The 23,394-nt window shown below is 35.0% G+C and overlaps 1 protein-coding gene across 2 annotated transcripts in view; it reads left to right on the top strand.

The window, feature by feature from the left end:
• The window catches only part of PPP4R4 (protein phosphatase 4 regulatory subunit 4), a 71,447-nt gene that overhangs the window by 13,597 nt on the left and 34,456 nt on the right, over positions 1 to 23,394 (top strand). For both annotated transcript variants that reach the window (XM_082761616.1, XM_082761617.1), the window contains exons 3-6: positions 10,527 to 10,629; positions 18,248 to 18,395; positions 19,554 to 19,627; positions 21,697 to 21,803. In XM_082761616.1, coding sequence (XP_082617742.1) covers positions 10,527 to 10,629; positions 18,248 to 18,395; positions 19,554 to 19,627; positions 21,697 to 21,803 — 432 coding nt within the window. The remainder of the gene's footprint in view (positions 1 to 10,526; positions 10,630 to 18,247; positions 18,396 to 19,553; positions 19,628 to 21,696; positions 21,804 to 23,394) is intronic.

Below are 23,394 nucleotides of genomic sequence, written 5' to 3'. Positions count from 1 at the left end.
AAATGTCTCTATTGGTCTCTTTTCTATTTCCTTTTGGTTCATTCTTCTGTGTCATTTTGGAAATGGACAATCAAGTCAGTCAGTAATAAGTGTGCTTTATGTACAATTTGTCTAAGTGACAATGATTGCTGTAGCAGCTTAGTTTGTTATTCTGGATCTTATGAACCTATTTTAAAAAGTTTGAAATTTTTTTTGTAAGTTGGCTCAAAATTTGTACTTGTATTTAAGCCTTAGAACATCATGGTTATTTTAGGCTTTTTCCATGGAATATCCAGAGTTGGAAAAGACACACAAAGATCATTGAGTCCAGCTTCTGGCTCCACACAGGACCACCCTGAAAATCCAACCTTATGTCTGAGAGCGTCGTCCAAATGCTTCTTGAACTCCGGCAGGCTCAGTGCCATGACCACTGCCTTTAGGAACCTGTTCCAGCGCCCAACCACCTTCTCAGAGTTACCATTGTTTTTACCTTAAAACAATCTCTTTTACATAAAAAGCTTTTTTAATGAAACAATGCAGATATAGACAAACAGACCAGTAACATTTGCTTTTCTAACCTGCGATGAGCATAATGGTATACCTGCATAATGGTTTGCTGATGAAATTAGTATAGCACAATTAGTTTTTAAATAAATGTTTGGAGAGACTCATTGCAAGGGATAAGGTGAAAGGGAGTGATATCTTCTGTTAGATCAATCAGTATATCTTGAAAGAATAGAGAACTCTTTTTTAGAACTGCAAGTCCATTTTCTAAAGGAGAGGTTGAAATGTTCTTGATCTAGAAAAGAGTATCTTTATATTTAAATATTTATGACAAGATCCTCATCAGCTTCCACAAGTGTTAGATTAGGGATGCTATGAAAAAAACAATGTAGAAGTGATAAAAGATGGAATATGTTATGCTCAGCAAGGATGAGTATGCATGATAAACAGACACACAGATAAGTAATAAAGCTTTTGGGACTGTTGTGTATAATGGCCCTCAAGTAAATGATTCATAAGCTGAAGACTATGTAGACTTTAGTACTTGCTGGGTCATTTGAGGTGTTTGTCCCTTTCATACCACAAACAGCTGTCTCTGTGGATGAAATAGTGATACAACAAATAAGGTTGGAGAATGAAAAGACATCCCTTGCCTAAATTAGACTATAAGATAAATTTAGGTCAGCAGAAATAATTTACCTTTAGAAGGGTAAAATACTTTGGTTACCATGTGTAATTTTTTCCCCTCACTTCCTGTGCAGAAGGATTACAGACCTTGCACTTTTTCAGGAGAGTCCATATATCATATAGTACGTAGTGTGGAATGGCAATTCTTGCTGAAAGTGGAAATTGTAAATTATGAGTCAGTGGATGAGGACTGGGCAGAGAGAAGAATAGTATCAACTACTAGCTCATTTTTATTACATCATCCAGGGACTGGAGATTGCATTATCTTGATCTTGGAGTGAAGAGGCTGGTTTTATTTTTCAAATTTAGACTCAAAATAAAAACCACCAAGGTGGATGTTCTACCCAGAGACCATATGCAATGCAATATGTGTTACGAGTCACCTAAGGAGGAGGAAATCACCTTTTAGGAGATAGTAATATTGATAATAGGCTAATATTTGGTACAGAAAACATGTTCTTTTGAGGTACTGCTTATATTCCTGAAACTTTTCTTAAAGTTCAAAGCAGAAAAGCTTAATGTATCCTCACTGTGAATTTAGACACTGATTACTAAAAGCTGGTAATATTAGGAAGAGTGAAGTTGTTGTAACATTATAGTACATTTTTATTGGCTTAGGAAGAGAAAAGACTGTATGAATTATAAATCCTTTATTTCTATGACAATTATTCAGCAAAAAAACTTCAGCTGACTAAACTGATTCTGGTAAACAGGGTTTGTATGAATACAAAAGTACTGTGGAGCTAAATAGGGGATTTCTGTTCTTATTTTAATTGCTCGAGAAGTTTCATATGTAGTGGTGTATGTTCAGGTGATGTATGAAGATCAGATTCAGATATGCTTTAAAATGACCAAGGGTACATAGTTCTGAAGTAGAAGATAATGAAAAAGTGGTTTTGAAAAATGTGATTTTTAATAGAAAACTCTTAAGAATACCAGCTATAAGGAGATGGTCATACTGCGATATTATCAGGACTTCCGAATTCATTTAAAATGAGTATTAATCAGGTGCTACATTTTTGGATTAATCTTGTTTTCAGCGAAGTTATAGAAGCCTGAAAATGCAAGTTTTTTTCTGTTTGACCTGGCAAGGCTGGTAATGGGACAGGACAGTTGATGGGAAAAGCTGCTCGGTGCTACTTTGGCCAGTTCAGCCTTGGGCTTAGTTACAGCCTGGTTTATATCCCTACTCTAGAATATTACATAGTAGCCTAAATTTCATGTATATTGAAGGATGGGGTACACAAATGTTACCAGGTATAATTACACACAGAAAAAGGCCATTGGCTTCTAGGACAACTTAAATTAGTTTTGAGGTTGTTACGTGCTGTACCCAGCTAACTGTGACCCTGAAAAGTTGTTCTGAGAGAGAAAAAAGTGCAACATGTGGCTTAGGAGCCTCAGTATTGTATTATAATACATAAGATACATAATAAACATATAACATTGTTAATATGATACATAGATTTGGAATTAAGTATGTAGGAATGAGCAATGCTTTTCTTTTCTTACATGAGGGTTTTTTTTGAAAAGGAAGCGTCTATTCTTAAACCTGTATTGTGTCAGAAATGTAAGCAATTTGATAAATCTGATAACTGTCTTTAAAAAAGGTATCCCAAATATCTTTATAGTTTTGAGTGATAAGTGCTTTTATTTTGATTCTGGATACTCTTATTTGTCACTTGCAGCATGGTAGAGGATAATGTACAAACAATTTTGCAGCACTTACGTTGTCTATAAAATCTCCTTTGCAATTTATATATATATATACATATATATATATATATAAGTTCAAAACTGTTAATATTTCTACAACTTGTGCTTCTAAATCTTCATTCAACCATAGCTCTGAAAGAAAGTTATTTTAATAAAATGACAGATCCTTCTGTGGAACTGGGTCTGTTTATTATATGCTTAACACAATATATGTCAAATAGATGTTTAGGCACTCATAATTTATGCTTACAGAGGTATGCTTGAAATGTGAGTGTAGATAACATGAATTTAAAAGAAAATTACTGCATTTCACGTATGTTTTACACCAGTGTTAAGAAAGGATTACACAAAATACCAGAGTATATGAGCATTCTTCTTGAAATAAAATATTTTTTTAATATTTTTGATTTCAGGACACTTTTCTACTTTCTAAACCCCTGAAACTTAACAATCAAAGACAAAATTTTAAAATAAAAAACTTGTAGAAGCATTAGTTTTTAGTTAGCAAGAGTAGTCCTTAATTAAGGACTTAGTTAAGTCTATCTCTCCCCTTCTGCATAGGAAAGACTGCTGTATAAAAATCTTCACAATACAAGTAGAGAAGATTCTCTAAGTGTATCTCATGGTCCAGGCACCTTTATGTTACTGATGAATATTTATCTGGATATCTAGAGTGCCTTGGTAACCATTATATTCTGCAGGATAAAAGAAATTGTGGAAGAAGAAGTGATATTGAATAACTCTGAAATGGGCTAGATCCTGTAAGTAGAAATTTTGTAGAAGTGATCCATATCAAATCTAAGAAAAACTGAAATTTCTAGGTAGCTGAAGTCTGCAGGTGAATTAAGGTGCTAGATTTGTACTTTCACGGTCCACCAAAGTATATACGTTTTGTGAAAACTAAGAATAAAATTTTGAAGATTGTTCTCATGTTATGCTAATGCCTCACTCATTGAAGTTGGCAAACTTTTTTATTTTCAACAAATGCAGGCACACAAAACATTTAGGAATCTTGAAATGAAAATAATATCACTTGTGGGGTGACGGGTTAGCACTTCAATCCCATGCATCAGAACTTCTAGGTTTGTAAAAGTAAATTATGCAAAATACAGACTTCGGTAGTTGATTCAGTGATGACTATTTAGCAAATCATTTTTGTTGAATGATACAGTTAGCTACAGCACTACACAGAAGTCAGTTCATAAAGACAGTGCTTTACTTTGAGCGTGGGTAAACTAATATTGTACCTCAGTCTTCCCTGCAGTGCTGCGTTCTGCTCGTGTCATTGTGTTTTGTAGGCTAGAGCCAACAAAGAAGAAAAAACGAAAGATTTACATCTATCTTCTCTTTTTGAAACTCCTTTGTGGTAACATTCCTCTGGGGAACATTCAGTGGCTAATCTTTGTTCATGCTGTAGAAGAAGCTGTACTCTTTCATTTCCTTTCAAGATACAAACGTTCCTAATTGAGTACCTACAGACCTTTATTTTTTCTATTATTTTGCAGAATGTTTTTTTAAAATTAAACGCAAATTGTACCTTTTAAGCCTTTATTGTAAATACTTATTTGAAATATAAGAAATGTAATCGTCTACCCTGAGCTTGCCTAAGAGTTTGTAAATTTGGAAACACCTGTCCTGAATATAATCATAGAATCACAGGCCCTACCGATGTGGTTGGAAGGGACCTGTGGAGATCATCTAGTACACCTCCCTGCTCAAAGCTGGGTCAATTAGAACAATATATTTACTGCTTTGTTGTGTACTTGGGATTTTGAGTGTATCTAAGAATAGTGATTCCACTGTATGTTCTGGCACCCTGTTCGAATGTTTGAGCGCTCTGATTTTTAATTTATATATTTTTTAAGGCTTAAATGTAATGTCCTATATTTCAGTTTGTGCCCATCGCCTCTTATTCCATCACTGGGCCCCACTGAGAAGAACCTACCTCCATCTCCTTTACTCCCTCACTTCAGACATGTATAAATGTTAAATAAGACCCAAAGCTTTCTCAACTGGAGATTAAACATCCCTGCTAAGTTTCTCAGATATTAGATGCTGTAATCTCTTAATCATTTTATGGGGTCTTCACTGTACTAGCTCCAGTCTCTCTATGAGTTTCTTTTGAAAAGAGAGGAATTAGCACTTCCCTTGACTTGATGGCGATGCTCTTCCTAATGCAGCCCAGGTTGCTGTTGGCTTGCTTTGCCACAAATGTGTATTGCTGGCTCCTGGTCAACTCATCATCCATTGTCAGAAGAGGACATGTGAGTCTCAAGCTATGTTCCAGCCGATGGACCCCAGCCTGTACTGGTGCATGGGGTTATCCCACATAGCTGCAGGACTTGCATTTCCCGTTGCAGAACTTTGTAAGATCCTGTTGGTCCATTTCTGCAGCACGTTGAAGTAGCACAGCCATCTGGTGTGCCACCCGCTACTGGTTTTGTGTCATATACATATTGCCTGAGAGTGCACACAGTTGCATCATCCAGGTCATTATGGAAGATGTTGAATGGTTTTGGCCTTGGTGTGGACCCCTGAGGTAACCCACCAGTGGCTGGCTTCCAGCTGGCTGCCATGCCACTGAGCACAACCATATACACTTGATAATTCATGCAGTTTTCAATCCGCATCACTTTCCATTTATTTCACTTGTACTTCCATCGTTTTATCTGTGAACTGATTATGGGATCTGGTTTCAAAAGCCTTGCTAAAATAAGATAGCATCCAGGTCAGTCATCTCATTTTAGAAGGCTTCCAGGCTGGTCAGGCTTCATTTCCCCATCACAAATCCATGCTGACTACTCCCAGTCACCTTTTTTTTTTTTTCCTTCATATGCTGGTAAATAGATCTGTAGGAATATTTGCTCCAATATCAAGGCAGTCTCATGTCTTATGAGGGTAGAAAAAGACAAGCAAAAGTGATCACAGGAGCTGGAGGATGAGGCCTAGTGCTGCCTTTACTCTTGAGAAGTATCATGTCTGTAACGAACCTCATGGTTAGAGGAGCTCTGGTACCGGCAGCTTGCAGCGAGCAGCTGGCGTTGCAGAGATGGTGAGAATTAGGACAAAAGCATTTGGGTGGCAGAGCTTTTTTCCTCCTGGGTTGAGGATTCCCAGCATCATAAAATCACTGGGATCTCATCTAGGATGAACTCAGAAGATGAGTCCTGAAGTTTTATCTTTAAATTATATGTATGGATGTTGCTTGCACAAAAGAGATGGAGCTAAATTGCATCTAAGTATAGGTCTCTGTTGGAGTTCTATACTTAGCACTGTTAATAAAGGAATAGCACCTTCAGAGCATTAAGAATACTGTGACTGAAGAGAATAACTATTTAGTATTTATTTTCATGGATTTACTAGCACAAAAACGTCTTAATCTGAGTGTTTAGCAATAATTCGCTTTAATCCTGAGGGCTTTAATATTTAAAAGGAAAGGGAATCTATGGTGCAGCCTCTTTGGTGGAAATAGAAGAAAAATCTGCAGTTGGAAAATTACAGGCTGTGTAGGTGTTGAAATGCCTCCTGCTTCACATTCTTAATTGGCAGCAATCCAGATACTAAGCATTTCGGCTTTAAAGGGGAACACTGCCCTTTTCTATACATTTCTGTTGGGTGAACTTGGTTGCATTTTTCTTTTTTTAGTGGTTAGGATTTCTTTCACCTTGATACACAGTGAATAAATTATTCAAAATAAAACATCATAACTTCTCCAAGTTACTTTGACCTTTTGCATTATTATTACTGGATGACACAAAGGTATACATCTTTTCCTTGCAGAGATTGCAAGCTGTGTTGTAAGAAGGTGTTGTGGACCTCATCTACCCTGGGACCATTTTCCACTTTGGGGGCTGTAGATTTCCCAATTCTGCTTTAAAGTTTTGTTGGAATTAGTATGTAATACTCAGAAATTTGCCATAAGCATGAAAAACTTTAATATTCATTGCATTAAATTAGATAATAAAATGGCTTTGAATAATGCAAAAATAATGCAAGCTGTAAATAGATCAGTTATTAACTAGGTTAAATCCATTTTCAGTGGCTGGCACAATGCTGCTCTTTCACTGAGTTTAGATGTTACAGGGAGACATGGTTTTATGGAGAGAACTCGTACATGTTTTCCAAATAAGATTGCAGGCATCCTAATATTAAAATCAGTCTAAAAATCTGTACTTTTACCCATTATCACTGTTTTTGAATGGTGTTAAAAATGGCTTTGGTGTAGCTTTGCCCTGTCAAAACTTGTCAACAGTTTTGTGTTTACAGACAACATTTAAAAATATGTAGTGGTGTGTGTGGTAACCAGCCATTAAATTGACTCCTTCTACTTCTCAAGAAAACCACATCAGCTTATATCAGTGGTAGTCTGAACAGAGCATTAAAAAACAGAAACGCTGATAATCTTTTTTTTTTTTCAGTTAGAATATTCACCGTATTAAATAAAAAGTAAATATTAGAAAAAAAAATGCATTATCATAATAGTCACATTCTTTATTGCAAAAGCAAGGTAGATAGCGGGAGAAAAAGATAACCTCCTATTCAAAAATGTAGGAAACGTTAATTGTTTATACGTTGTGAAGTCTTTCCTTGAGCTTGAAATTATGTATCTGAAGTTTGTTTTGTTTTCAGGTTGCTGAACTTTGTTTATTAATATTTTTGTTATCGTGTTCTGGTATGGTGAATTTCACTCTACCTTTTAAGTATTGTAGTATAATTTTCTGAAAGTTCAGAAGAGTGAGAAACTTTGCATGACACTGAGTTGTAAAAAAATATATTTTAAATTAACATTGTTACTGCTTTCACAGCTACTGCTGTGAAGAAAATGGAAAACGAGGGAAGAGAAACTAAAGTCGAGATTCTTCAATTAAATGATCTGGTATTAAAACCACATGGAAAATCAGTGGTACGGACAGAACTGGAACTCAGGATCTCCTGACCCTGACTCTATTAACCTTTCTTCAGATCACGTTGTCTCTGACAAAGAGAAGTAATTTATGAAAATCTGAAATAGACATATTTATTGGAAAAGAATATTTTTATGCTTCTGCTGATACAAACATAGTTCTCAGCTTTGTGCAGTAACGTACATAGTCAATTTTTCATCTGTGTTGACCTCTCTCTCCAGCTGCAATTTTTGCTTGCTTTTTATTACAAGAATACAGATACAATAAATGTGGAGAGCCTACTCTTGAATGACTCCCAAATTCTGCTAGAAGGTCAGAATATTGCAACCCTGGTTACAGCACGTCTGATAACCTTAGTGCTGTGGTCACAGCTTCCTGCTCACTTGTTACTCATATTAGAATTCATGATAACTCTTCCATTTGGGTTTTTATCTTTGTAATATTTAATATTTGTATGGTCCAAAAATAAAAGACAAGAATACTGATTCCTGGGATTCCTGGCATGTAGCTCCCTTTTACAACACAGTAATTGCCATGACTGAGTTCGTGAGAGACACTTCTTGGTTACTTTTGAGCTCAGAGCAGTGGGGATGATCAATCAATTAGCTGCTATAGCATCATGTTTGTTAGCTGCTATAGTCAGGCAAAGATCTCTGAAGGTGCTATATATTACTGTGTGAAAAATCAATGGGACCTCTCACAATGGTGAAGCTCAGCACAAACATGAATACCTCTAGGACTAAGGTTTGTAATGGGTTTGTGTGTGCAGGATCATTTTCTCACCATGTAGATGCACACAGGAGAGCTAGTGTTTGTGTCTGCGCTTATAGGTGGTAGAAGAAAACAGGTAGACCAGGGGCATGGACCATTTATTTAGGCTGAAATAAATTGCTCCTTATTCATTCTTATTTCTCTTCATTATTTTTTAAGGGAAATCATCGCAGAGGTAGACATGCACAATATAAAGTTAGTTTAATTCCATCATGTATGTTTTAGACACATGCTTTCAAGTTACTCTGTACAAAAAATGAGACATAAAGGCAATAGCCAGGTTTACACTTTATGGAAGAGGAGGTTTTTGTTGGGGCAGAGGTTTTCACAGGTTAAGAACCTTACACAGTGTGATTGTTTGCAGGGGGTGAGTTCAGTAATTAACACCCATCTGCAGAATGGACACCTAGCACAAAACTGAACTGTTGTGTGTGTGACTTTCCACCTTACACAGACCAAATGAGGATTTGAGTTCTGGAATTCCTGCCTTCCAGCCTGTACTTAATCTTCCAAAACATGCTCCTAGTCTTAGACAGGAAACTGTCTTTGCAAGGACAGTGAAGAATGCTCTTTCTTAATCTAAACACAATTAAGTTAATGTTGATGTTAAATATTTTCATTAGAAAATTATAGAATGCAAAGAAAAAAATCTAGTAGGACATGAAAATATTAATGTTAGGATATTCTAGTCTGTATTGATTTTAACCAAAGCTTCTTGCTTATTATACAAATATATTCTTGTTTGTAAAAGTGTATTTACATGCATTTAACAAAATAGATTTAAATTGGCCTGCTTGACGGTACCTGTAAACAACTATAATTTCAGCTGATCTTCTGAAAGACATAAATGTTGAGGATGATTTAGAGCATTAGTGGAATGTGTGAAGATTTTGTTAGCTGCACGAAGGTTTGCATCTTAACTATGAATTGCCTAATGTACTTCAGTGGCAGGACAAAACTGGGAAGTTGTTCTGTAAATCTACTCTCTTGTGACCCATTTGTGTGCTTGTTCCCCTCTTGAGCTTATATGTTCCACTAAGACAACTTGGAAAGACCACAGGATAGGGTGTGGTATATGGAAGTATTTAAATGTAGTTTTACTATGAATTTCATTTTAAAAATGTATGTATGATTATATTGAACACTAAAATGCTTGTGTGTGTACAGTTGAGTGTGACATACTTATTTAAAAAAGAACTTTGCTGTTGGAACAAATTTGATTTTGTTTAGAAAAACAGATTTTATGCATTTAAACAGGAAAAAATGTTTTGATATTTAGCTTTAGTGTTAATTTTGGCACCTGGGAATACTTGATCCTTTCTCTTCTGATTCTCTTTTTGGAAGTGTATCAACTTGCATAGTTTTTATTCTCATCTCATGCTTTTTCCTCATTGTTACCTACCCATCCATCTCTCTCTTTTTCTTTCTCTTTTTTCTTTTCTCTTTTCTATTTCTCTTTCAATTAGAGGATACTACCAAGAGACACAGGACAAGAAAAACAAAGGATCTATAAACTAATCAAGCTTTTGCATGCATCTTTAATCACATTTGACATACAGCTGATTATTTTCCCTCAGAAAAGCAAAAATCATAGGTTCCTGTTACATGTTGAGTAGTTTTCATTTATTTCTTCCATCTACTCTCTTCCTATGCTTTATCACCTATATTTATATAATAGAAGAGATTGCACAAAATCACTGCTTTGATCATCCAGTTTGAAATAGAACTTTTTTTATATATATTTTAGAACATTCCATACTAGAAATGATACATAACAGCTTTTTTATGTTTGATATGCTTTTAATACTGTTTTCTACTGCTTATTATATAAAAGTTGTGATGCTTCTTTAGACTTACTAACCTGTGTGGGGTGAGCAAGGGGCTTTTTTTCATTTTTTTAAAATGAAAATTGTGATCTTGTAATCATCTTAGATAGTAATATGTTGTTTGCATTTTTTTTTTAAGTTCTGGCCAGGATATCCAAGGAACAAGTGTGGTGGCAAATCTTCCAGTTCTGATGCGACAGAATCCTGCAGAAACACTACGTCGTGTTTTACCAAAAATACGAGTAAGTTTGTATGTGGTGAGGTTTGAATGCATCTTTTTCTGCTAGTCCAGGTACTTTAAAAGGGTAAAAAAAATTAAACATTTTTGTTGCAGACTTGCTCATTAGGAGAGGTATGTCAAGCAGATCTTTGACATTAATTGACTGAATTTATGTAGTTTTGAAAAGTGTTACATCAGTTAAAGAAAGCAGAAGTAATAATGTTTATGTATTCTAAAGAGTTACCAATGTTTTGACAGCTTTTTGAGAACTCCTTTTGAGGACCAGCCAGTCATAATGGTTCATTTTGACATTCTCAATCTCCTCCCATCCGAACGTTTAAGATTTTCATGCAATCCAGAAAACACACTTTGCTTTTAGCTGTCCTAAAATTCATTTACTGCCCTCCAAATTTTTAGTAAGTCACCTCTAGCTGTGATAAACACATGCTATCCATGCAATGTTAAAACAATATTTTTATGCATGTATTTATTTGGATAAAGGATATCTTAAGAAACAAAAGTATCTCTGTATTTATACTCGGCCCCAGGTGTGACCCATGGGTTGATGTAGCCTAGAAGAAATTACAAAGTTAATTTAAGGTGTGGTTTTAGGAGCAGCTTCAACCAAATAAGACTGCATGACGAAACAGATGTTAATTCCTTTTAGGTATATAAAGTCAAATGCAAAGCCTAATAAGTCTGAAGGTATGTAAGGCTACAGGAGGAATTAAGATTTCAAATATGTTAGCATGCCTGATTTTCAGTGATTTTAAGACTATCAGCAAAGTGGAAAATATATTATTTTTGGGTATCAAAATATCTGAAAATTTATTTTTATAACAACAAATTGCTGATTTTTTTTTTTCATTTGATCAGGGTATTGTCAGTCTTCTGTTGATACCACTAACATTTCTTATGTGATTAAATCAGTGTTTTGATTTAGAACAATCTGGCCTAGTCTAACGCAACAGATCACTTCGATTTGAGTCTTTTTCTAATTTACACAAATTATCAGCTAAAAAATCACTGTGTTTGTTAGTAGCTGTTCAGGTGAATACATATGCTCTATATGGTAAAGGAGGTAGAAAATCACAGGATTGCTTGCAGAAATTGTATTTTTAAAGCTCTGAGTTGCCTTCATATCTTTATGGACAGACTGAGCATCCTTGTACATTTTTAGAGAAGCTGTTGACATTTCCAGTAATGCAATTCAGTCATGATTTTACTAGCCACTTTGTAGAAGTTTGGGTTTTTCCCCATATGAATTTAAAATTCATACCCCTTTTTATAGTTTGCCAACAGGAATGTAATTTTCTTGTTGCAAACAGCCAATGGCTGAGAAGAGTATTTAGATCACTTCAAAAAGATGGAAAGAGTTTAGCTAGTTACTGATTCAAGTATCAATCTGACAATTTTCAATATGTAGAACTGAAAGCTTGAGTTATGTTCTTGTCCTCTTTCTCTGAAGCACTTTAGGGATAAGAAGAAAAACAGTCTTCTGTAGTAGCTGCTGTGAGTTTTCTTGCTGTGTCTGTATCGGATTCTCACTGCCAGATGTAGGAAAGAATATAATTATATTAGTAACGAAGGTGACATGGCTGAGTCACATGCTTACATTAGTTTCCTGTCTGTTGAGGAGATGATTAATAAATTGCAAAGTGGGCCCGTGTGAAAATGGTATTTGTTTGTTCCAGGAAATTCTCATTTATATTTCATTGTTTTCTTTGCTGAAATTTTGAAGAAATTAATTGTTTCTTTTATTGACAAGCTGTGTGGATATCTATATCTCAGCTTTTAAAAAATAATTACTATTATTAAGCCAGCTACCTTATTATATTAATATAATAATAATAATAAAATCATACTCTGAAAAATAATTTGGTGCATTTCTTATTGCCTGTGGAATTCTCTGTTTCCTAATAGAAATCATAGAAAAAAATCATAGAATTGTTAAGGTTGGAAAAGACCTCCAAGATCATCTGGTCCAACCATCAATGTACCACCGATGTCACCTGTTGAAACATGTCCCATTGGCCTTTGCCCATTGATGCATCCTGTCCAGATCCCTCTGCAGCGCCTTCCTAACCTCCGGCAAATCAACACTTCCCCCCAGCTTGGTGTCACCTGCAAACTTACTGAGGGAGCCCTCAATTCCCTCATCCAAGTCATCAATAAAGAGGAGAGGCTGCTTGTGCTGGGGAGATAGGTCAATGTTGGTAAAAATGTTTAAATGTAATAAATTATATTTTGCTCATTTTTTATGAATTGATAGCATAAGAGGTGAGGAACAAATATGTATGTAGCCCTCAGTATGATTATATAGCAAATACTTTTCTGTAGGATACTTAAATGGAAGCCCTATCACATACTTTTCAGCAGGAGGGCCTTAGGTTCTGCATTGTAGATGTACTCAGTAATATTCCGTGCACCAATATATACTGGGGGCTACCCTGCTGGAAAGTTGCTTTGCAGAAAAGGACCGGGTGGTCCAGGTGGACGCCATGTTGAACATGAGCCAGCAATGTGCCCCCTGCTGCAAAAAAAAGGCTAATGATATACTGGGCTGCATTAGGCAGGATATCACCGGCAGGATATCACCAGCAGGTTGTAGGAGGTGATTCTGTGAATATCAGACATCACCTTTCAACTTTGTAATATCTCCTGAGACTTCTGTGACTCCAACTCCAGGAGACTTCTAATTCTTAAGAGGATCTGTTCCAGCTTTGATGTGATTACTTAAATTCAGCAAATGGCCAAGAAGTAGCTGTCCTCAGAACTGACAGATAGTTTAAAAACATTGAGTACTTCTGGTTGACATGTTCTGTGCTATAAAATGTAGGCCAATAGACACTATTTTAAAAAATATTTATATATATAATGATTTGAGTAAAAGAGTGACTTGAAGTTCCAAAGTAATTGAAAGCCTTTTAACTTACACCAAGTTTCTGCAGTTACTACTACATGTTATTCTGACATACCATAATGCATTCTTTCCTAAACCAACCTACTGGCTTCAAGAAAATCTTTTTTAAAATTTTCTATTTAAAATACCGAATCAATTTTTGTCACTGGTCTTTCTACTTTGAGAGCAGAATACTTCTGAAATGAGGGAGTAACAAGAAACAGAAGAAACTGGTGATTTTTTTTTTAAACTTAGTATGTCAGGTGTTACAGTGTTGATGTGTTTCCATCAAAGCCATTTTCAGGCTATGTTTCTTAAGTATTACTAAACTCTGATATTTTTATATATTAATATAAAGGAAAAAATATATTTGTTATAATTTAAGAATTGAAATAAATAAGCTGTTGTAAATGAAAATTCTGCTTTGATTCTGCAACAAAATAATTATGTATGAACAGGAAATAACTGGAGAAATGGTAGAATTTGCCTCTCTCTCTTTAATAAAATGTCTAACATAGGAATACAGCTTTTCGTTCTAGTCTTATTTTTTATACAGGAATGGAGAAAAAATTTAAAAGGATGATCATTAGCATGATCGAGGCCTGGGGCCTGGAAAGTATCTGGGAGTACACTGGGAGTTAGAGATTAGCTTATTCAGATCAGGAGGCACTTAATTACTTTGTAAAAGTATCTTCCTGCATAATAATAAAAGCCATTTAACTGGAAACAGTATATGAAGAAATAAGAGTTAGGAACTGAGGACAGAAAAATTAGAATGAAGCAGACGTTATTAATAATAAATATGATCAATCTTTAACATACTAACTGAGAAAAGTGGTGGATTTTTCATCTTGCAGTGTCTTTTAAATCCAAACTGAATGCCTTTCTAGATGATAAATTAAATGACATTTAAGTTAATGGACTCAAGGCAGAGGTGAAAGAGTGAAATATAGTGGCTTCTGGTTTATAGACAGTCAGTCTAAATCTAAGTGTACCTTTTAGCTTTAAACCTTACAAATTAAAACTTTTATATATATATATGTGGTAAATTTATTTCTGCGGATATACTCTTACTATTCTTCAGTGGTATCACCATTCTTCAATGGTGTTTTGTTATCTAATATTTATTATTGGTAATAAAACAGTTGTACGCATGTTTACTGTATTTTTAACATGTACTTCAGTGTCTTTGACTGGAAAATAGTATTTGGCATCATTAGCCACTTGACTTTTTTTTTTTTTCCTCTTATCCTAGTTTTTATTGGAGAAATTGTCCTGACCATTAAATGGAAACTGTATAGTTTACAAAGGCATAGCCAACTACTCAACTGCAGTTACAGTCCTGCAAATGTAGTCTGGCATTGCAAGGATCTAAGTTGACTTAAATTGCTGCAATTGGTTTCACAACTGTAGATTGGGAAAAATAATTTGTAAGTTCAAATTTGCATGTGAAAAATGAGTTATAAAGTAGTTTCAGGGTCGTGTTTATCTGAAAGTATTGTCACCATGTAATTGGATAGGAAAAACAATACTTCTGTAGTGTATTTGCGGAAACACAAAAGCAAAAATACTGCTTTTATTAGAGCTGAGAATAAAACAGATTCAGGCAGAAATAAATGCAACAAGTGTTCTGGCTGTCTGGATTACAAATTTCAATTTCATTTGTGGGAAATTTATTAACCTGGTTACTTTTGTAAATAAAAAAATAACATATATATGCAAATTTCTTATCTTTCTTCAAAAAACAATTAAAATGATACCAAAGACTCTTCCTATATTTGACATAATTGTTTTAGGTCTGATATATGCAGAATGAAATAAGAATATATATGCAGAAGATAATATGAGATATGCAGAATAAAATAATAAAATAACACTGAATTAAACATAGGAGATCTAATGATTAAATTGAGTATCAGTGTTGTGGTTATGGTAATAAAACAAATATATCTTATTTAGATGCTAAAAAAGGAATGAGATTATGAAATATCTTTTAAATTATATGGTTAAAATTAAGTGGCATCCTTGTATCGGTTCTTTTGCATAGAAGTCCCCACTCTGGGTTTCTACATGCACCTCCTCATGTATCTTGAAAGTCATTGGTTTAGCAATGAATCTTGGAAGTCGCATGCAGGTTTAGCATTTTCTGTCCATGGCTGCTGCCACCAGAATCAGTGGAGGGAGATTTCAAGTGTCTATCTGATTTTAGGTGTCTGTCTGATTTTAGGTTTTTATCTGATTTTTCCACATTCTGTAACTGCAGAAAACTGTAGCTACTCCTGTTGAAGTATATAAATCAAGCCTTATTCAAAGCTGTGTGATTAGTTCCAGACTCGTTTCACTGTTACTGATTTTCCTGATATATCAGTCTCCCCTTGAAAGCTTTTCTTTTTTCCTCATTGATTTCGTAGTTTAGGAAGACGTGGAGTGATTTTCACCCTATTATTATACCTATTTTAAGGTCCATTCTCATTGTATCTTCTTTAGTTCTCCTTTTCTGATGTGTATTTTGAGTCCTAAATGAAAACTTCTGTAATGTCACCACGGTTACTAAAATGACAGACTATGTTTCTACTTACAGCTTTCTTTCAGGAGCATTCTGTTGCTGCAGGACATAAAACACATTAAACTAGTTAATTTTCTGTTTTCTGATTAAGGGAATAAGTCATGCTTTCTAAATTTTCCAAGTTTTGATGCCTGAATTTAACTTCTAGACTTCAGGAAAATTCAAGAATACATTAGTACCCTTAAATTCCTTTAAATGTGCTTGTCTGAATACGAAAGACAGGAAAACTTTTTTTTTTTTTTTTTTTTTTTTTTTTCTCCAGAGTGGGAAGCTTTGGAGATTCCATGTGTGGAAAAATACACTACTTTCTAAAGAAATACATTTATATGAAGTATATTTAACTCATCCAGCTTGAGTTCAGTGTGGCTGAAATAAGAAGGGGAGACCCATACAGCTTTGTAGGTGGATCTGTATAGTTCTGAGTGCAAACGTCAATGCAGGCAGATATGTAAGCAGTCTAGAAAATTACAATTTAATGTCTTCTGAGGTCTATGAGGAGACGCATCCAAAGAGTTGTACGAATCTGTGGAGGAGACTGTTTGGAAACTTGATTTGATAGTAAGTAAGCCTGTTTGCATTGAATGCAAAGTGAGTATGTCCATAACTGGAGTGCAGCTCCATTACGGTCTGATTGATCTATAGTGAGGTCTCAGCATCCACAGTGTGATGTTCTTTTGGTTATTTTGGGGGTGTTTTTGCACAAGTGTAAACCAAAATCCCAGAACAGTATGCACTGGTCCCAGCCACATTTTTTATTACAAAATTCATAGGTGGTCTTATTCTTAGCTATGGCTTTAGTAATAGCAGGAGAGGAGCAAGGACAGGCAGTCTGTGGAGATAACAAGAGAGTGGTTTCCATGGCAATTGAATACAAACATTTTATCTCACTTTGGTAAGGTGCACAATGCTGTTTCTTTTTGTCATTTTTGTGGTGGGAATGCTGTTATAAATATTCAGAAATATATAAAAAAAAAAAAGTTATTGAGATAGAAATAATGATTTTATCTGAAATTAGATAAATGAAAAATTAGGCTTTGCTGCACATTTGCATACACAAACTGGTTGGCATTTCTGTAATGAAAACTTTGTCGTTCTACTCTGAAGTAAGGGAAGTCTAAATCATTTCTCAGGTGTTCTCTGTAAACTGTACATTCTCAGCATAATTCTATATAATGCTTAGGTGTATAACAGATGTTTTCTAATTTGGTTTACATGCATTTTTCTTTACATAAGAATCAGTTTATAGTTGATTTTTAATACGTGATCTGAGAAAGCACTTTATTTCAAGCACATTTAAAAAAAAGCAGAAACAAAATATATAGAATGATGTGTAGGAAATACAGGCATTTAAGCCGATACAGAGTTTGGAATCACTTGTAAAATGATTGTAATGTTTTAGTAGAATCATACATTTAGAGAAGTAAACTAATGAAATTTTCATGCAGCTGATAGATGTGTACATACTTAAAATGAACACTATGTCCTGGATTGTATTCTGCAAGCTTTTTGGGATGTGAACAAATCTGAAATTTACAGTTGCTTTTTGTTTCATTCCAGAAATTCAGTAATATTTCATTTCCATATTCTGTATGTTTATTTTTTGAAGTGATGCTTTTAAAGACAACCTAATAGTTAATTTCTTAAATGTTAAAGCCAAGTGCTAGTAAATGCCAAGTTACCTGAGTGAATACCATGGTACGTCTTGCTCTGTTTTTAAGACAATCACTATATTTACATTTTCATTTGTGCTTCATGTGAGCTGGCAAGGAAGTAAATTTGAATTACCTTCCATTATTTTAGTATTGCTCAGTGAATGAATGAAATATATTTTTTAATTCATGTGCACAAACAGAAGCAGAAGTGCAATTGTTATCTGGCCTGTTTTCTGCATCTCATTTTGTAAAGCAGAAGCATCCACACGTATACATTGATGAAATTGAAAGTCAGAGAAAATATAGTTAACTTTATTTTTCTTTAAAAGTACATTTTATAGTATCAGAGATCTGAATATCCACTATTAACTACTGTTAGGGGAAAATAAATTTACAACCAATTTTGTAGTTTACCAAGGTCCTTACATGCTCATTCTTAAAACTAAATGTAAAAATTTGAATGTTCTTTCAGTACAGTTCTGCCTCATGTTCTAACTTGATATAATGTCTGATTATACAGGAGGTGCTGCATGTTGCAGGAGTGGAAATGCAGTTAACAGCTGCTGTTTCATTTTTGACTGTTCTGCAAGATGAGTCGGTGTCCATTCATACGTACTCCCACTCCTTCCTACACATCATTCTCCAGAACCTGGAACACAGAGATGCAGGTCAGGGCTGTACAACTACGCTGATGACTGAGTATTTCTGTATGTTTTGTTTCCTTAGTGACAGTACAGTACTGTGTAAAGCAGTAAGTGACTTTATATCTAGACTTGTATGAAATAAAAGATTTTTGCATGCTGACCGTGTACATACTGATATTTAAAAGAAAATGGAGAGAGAAGCGTTGTTTCTTCTTTAATGGTTTGTTTTTCTTTACTTCTTTGACACTATTTTTAGGACACAAAGAAAAAAAAAGGCCTCTTGTAACACTAGAAAATTTCAGTGGGGATAAGAAAAGGTTATGTTTCTAAATGAGAAATTTGTCTTTTCTAAACAGAGTAATTATTTCCCTGTACAAGAATTAATAAGGCAAAAGTAATGGGGACAGAATTTGGTTCTCACCTATCCTGTTTCTTAATCACAGAATCAGAATTATTTTGGTTGGAAGGGACCTTAAAGACCATTCAGTTCCACCCTCCTCTGCCGTGGGCAGGGACACGTCACACCAGACCAGGTTGCCCAAAGCCCCATCCAGCCTGGCCTTGAGCACCTCCAGGAATGGGGAATCCTCAGCTTCTCTGGGCAATCTGTGCCAGTGCCTCATCACCCTCTGAGTGAAGAATTTCTTCTTAATACCTTATCTAAATCTACCTGCTTTCAGATTAAAACCGTTACTGCTTACCCTATCACTGCATGCCTTTGTAAAAAGTCCCTCTTCAGCTTCCTTATAGGCCCCCTTTAGATAAGGTAAGATCTTCCTGGAGCCTTCTGTTCTCTAGGCTGAATAACCCCAATTCCCTCAGCCTGTCCTCACAGGAGAGGTGCTCCAGCTCTCTGACTGTCCTCATGGCCCTATTCAAGACCCACCCCAACAGGTCCATGTTGTGGACCCCAGAGCTGAGAACAGTACTCCAGGTGGGATCTCAAGAGAGCAGAGTAGGGGGGAAGAATCACCTCCATTGGCCTGCTGGTAACACTTTTTTTGATGCAGCCCCATTTTAATGAGTGTCTGAAGTTTTGAATATTAATTTAATGTCTTTTAATTATATATCTCCTTGAAGAGGTGAATAGAAAAAGAGAGAAGTAATTTTGTAAAACTGACCGGTGTTTTGTTATACTCATTATATGTGCAACATAACATATAACCCATTTCTTTCTGACAGGTGTCAGCAATGCATGGCTAGAAACCCTTCTTGCTGTAATAGAAGCTTTACCCAAAGAGACTATCAGACACGAGGTAATAATATTCTCCCCACTTATGATAGCAACAAATAAAAGATTGTCGTTTCCTGCCAGGCTCATTTCACATCAGTACGATTTGTTGCAGTTTTATGCCTGTGAAAGCAGTAGTGTTTATGGAGCATACTGTAAGAGGGGAATGTGCTAAGGCAAGACAGGAAGGTCACCGTAGAAAGATTTAGTATTCTTCAGCAAATGAATCCTCTATGTTTTCTAACACTTCCCTTACACTTAGTAGTCTTAGTAACATGTTTTCATATATCCTGTTTTGGATTACAGGATAGTATCTCATTCTTTGTAGTGGACAAAAATACTGTATTTCTGCTAAATAGGAATGAATGCTAGAGATGCGTTTCATTGTGTGCTTCAGTTGTTTTTGATGTACCAAAAACCTAATGCCCTGCAAGCACTTAATTCTTTACCATGTAGCTTTAGGAAGAGCGAGGAACTAGAAAATAATGTCTCCCTTTTTGTCAGCTAGTTTGTTTGGTTTTATTTTGAGAATTCATATTTTACTGTTAAGCTTAAAAGCTTTGAGACAGTGATATTTTTGTGTCCAATATAGAGATGCAAATATATAAACATTTCTGTAGTTTAAAAATACCGATTAAAATCAGTGGGTAATTGAAATCCAGCACTGTTTAAAAAATAAACTTCTAAAAGGTGAAAACAAACTACAGTCAGCTCCAAAATCTAGATGTAATGTAACTTTACAGATGCCATTTAAACAGAATGTAGTTCTGCAGAATCAGTTTACTCTGATCTTTCACTAGAACATAGTAACACATTTATATGCTTCCACAAAAATGTTTTGAGAAGATCACAGTTGATAAAGGAGTGTTGATTCAGCAACTGTACAGAAACCAGCTGAAACCAGCCTTTTATGTTACTTGAAGGATCTTTATGTCAGAAAACTAGAAATACTCTAGTACTTTATTTTTTAGTAAATAAGTAAAAATCATAGTACAATCTTAGATTCCAAGGTTGTAAGGAATTGTGTGCTGGGTCAGATTACAGGTCAGCCTAACCCAGTATCTTCTCTCTGGCAATGGCCGCTTCATGGGAGAGACTGTCTAGATCAGTTATTAAGTTACTAGATGTGGTGCGTTTGCTGTCATAGTCAAAGACCAAGTAAATAATATACAGTTTTATAGATAACTGATGAAATGTTTATGAAGTATACCTTTTGAACTAATTCTAGTCTAAGTGAACTACTTGTCCTTATAATGGAAAGATGCTCTCACATCAAAATTTTGGTTAGTAAGAGGAGAGAAATGCTTTTAGAATACTGTTAGGATAATATACAGGGCAGGAAAGTCTTTTTTGAGAGAGAAGTGAAGTTCTTCCTGAGTGAAGAACTGTAGCAGACTTCAGGAGAAACCTCTTTGTAATGTATTCCCTGGTCTGGCACCTGGATTTCTTTGATTATTTCTGGGCAAAAAATAGGGTATCTAAAAGTGGAGTTGTGCAGGCCTTTCTCTGTTTCTGGCACCGTAGAGGTGATCCAACAAATGACAGCACAGCTAAGATGCTGCTTTTCTGCATCTATATGGAAATGATTTTTTTTTTCCCTACGGATCCCCAAATTATGTTTAAATGAGAGGGACTGTCGCTTCAAAACTTCACATTAAAAATAGTGTTTCCTGGGAAAACTCACGAGAAAGAACTTCTCTCTCTCTCTCTCTCTTTATTTATTTATTTATTTTTTTTTTTTACAAGAGCATATTTAACAACTTTTGTCAAAATTACCAGCTAATAGCTATAAATATTCATATACAACTTAGTCTCAAAATAAAGACACAAGTAGACAGATGTAAAACTGGCTGTGATGTGAATCACAAACTGCTATTTGGGCCAAGATATTGATTTAATACACTATAATTAGCACTGAAGATTAAATGCAGGTTTCCAGTAGACTATTAACGTACATATGTATTACTATTTTTAGTACTGTTTAATTCCATGTACGGAATAGGTGACATTTGTGTTATGTTTTCCTGTTTTTTTTTTTTAAGAAGGGGAATACATTATTTACTGCTGATATTTCTTCTCTTTTCCTTTATATAGATCCTGAATCCACTTGTTTCCAAGGCACAGATTTCTCAATCACTTCAGTCCCGCTTAGTTAGTTGTAAAATCATGGGAAAATTAGCTTACAAATTTGAAGCTCATATGTGAGTAGACTGTCCATGTATTTTCTTTCCATGGTTTATATCAGTATTTCTTTTTTCAGAGACAAAAGTTGGCATAAAAGTAGACTTGATTACAAAAATTAAATGCTTTCCTCTTATAGATCCCTTTATTAGGGTAGTAAGTAAAAATAAAAGATGTTCGCTGTGTAACTAGCATATTCACACTTGCTGATGTACATCAATTTATAACTTCAGATTGTATGGTCTTTCACGGGTTCAAATGGATGCCATTTTCACATCATTCTTGCATATTGTTTTTCTTTCTAGGAATGGATATCTCTGCAACGTAGAGAGAAAAAACACAACATCACCTTAGATTTTCTTGTTGTAAAGACAAACCCTTAAGAACTCTTGTTCCTAATTTTTATTTTATTTTTTTTTTCCCTACATATAACTATGTGGAGATTCATTAGAAGCTATTGTTATTCCTTGATAGTATCCAGCTATTAGATGGGGTTGGACTGGTTCACAACAGGAAAAGTAAATCTGAATACCTTATTTGTCCCAAACAGTTGGTACAGTGCATTCTTTGGAGTCATTCCAGTCTTATGATAGTTACACCTTTTCACCAGTCCAGGCAATTGGATGCTTTTTTTTTTTTTTTTTTTTTTTTTCCTGTTATGAAAGAAATCCACCAAGGGTTACTAGATTCACAGCAGCCATGTCTAGCTCAGGAGGTTCAGTCTGATAGTGACTTTCATCTATCACAAAATGCAAAAATTCAGGATAATGGAAAACATGAACAACAGGACTGTATGAGAAGATGTTTAGGAATAAATTTATTTAAAATATGATTTTTTCTTCAATAAAAAAGAACTATAAGCAACTAAAATGAAGCTATCTAGAACTTTCATTTGCTATGTTGATTACACATATCAGACATGAAAAAGCTACATGTTAAGAAGCTGGTTGAAAATTTTCTGGATATGTTGATCCTGTATTAGAGTTCTCTGCGCACAGTTTAGAAAACTGAAAAGAGACCTTGATCCACGGGTTTAGAATGTCACAGGCCGAATAAGATACAAGACACCCTATCATTCCTCTTACAGGACGGGTTTTGGTATTGGCTAAGGACATATGTTTGGCCTCAGGAGAAGGCAATATATAAACATATCTTCACTTTATTCTTCAGAATCGCACTGGTTTTCCTCATAAAATATACACTATAATTAAAAACCTTTCTTTCATATTTCACATGACTTCCAGGTTATGCTATAGATTTTGGACGAAGTCACAACTGTGGAATAGAACATTACTTTGTCTACCCTCTGTTCCAACAGCTAGCTGAAATTGAGTCTTTTTTTGAAAGTACTGCCTACTTTAGAGGAATCTGAAGTGCCAGGCTCCCAAGACTATGTATAATCTTTGCAAGTTCTAGAGAAATTTTGCTATAAGAAGTAAATTAATTTTCACTGTGATAAATGAAGGCTGTGCAAACTGACTTAAAAATTTGCTTGTCTGTCCTCATATTCTTTCCTTTGAATTTTAAAACAATGTAAAGATTTGGATAGAGACACTTTATGAATACTCATGACAGCATCTTGCGCAATGAAGGGAAACACAAAGGCCAAAT

This window comes from Aythya marila (genome assembly GCF_965140915.1).
Source record: "Aythya marila genome assembly, chromosome: 5".
NCBI lineage: Eukaryota > Metazoa > Chordata > Aves > Anseriformes > Anatidae > Aythya > Aythya marila.
This window is presented reverse-complemented; position numbering and strand designations above follow the sequence as displayed.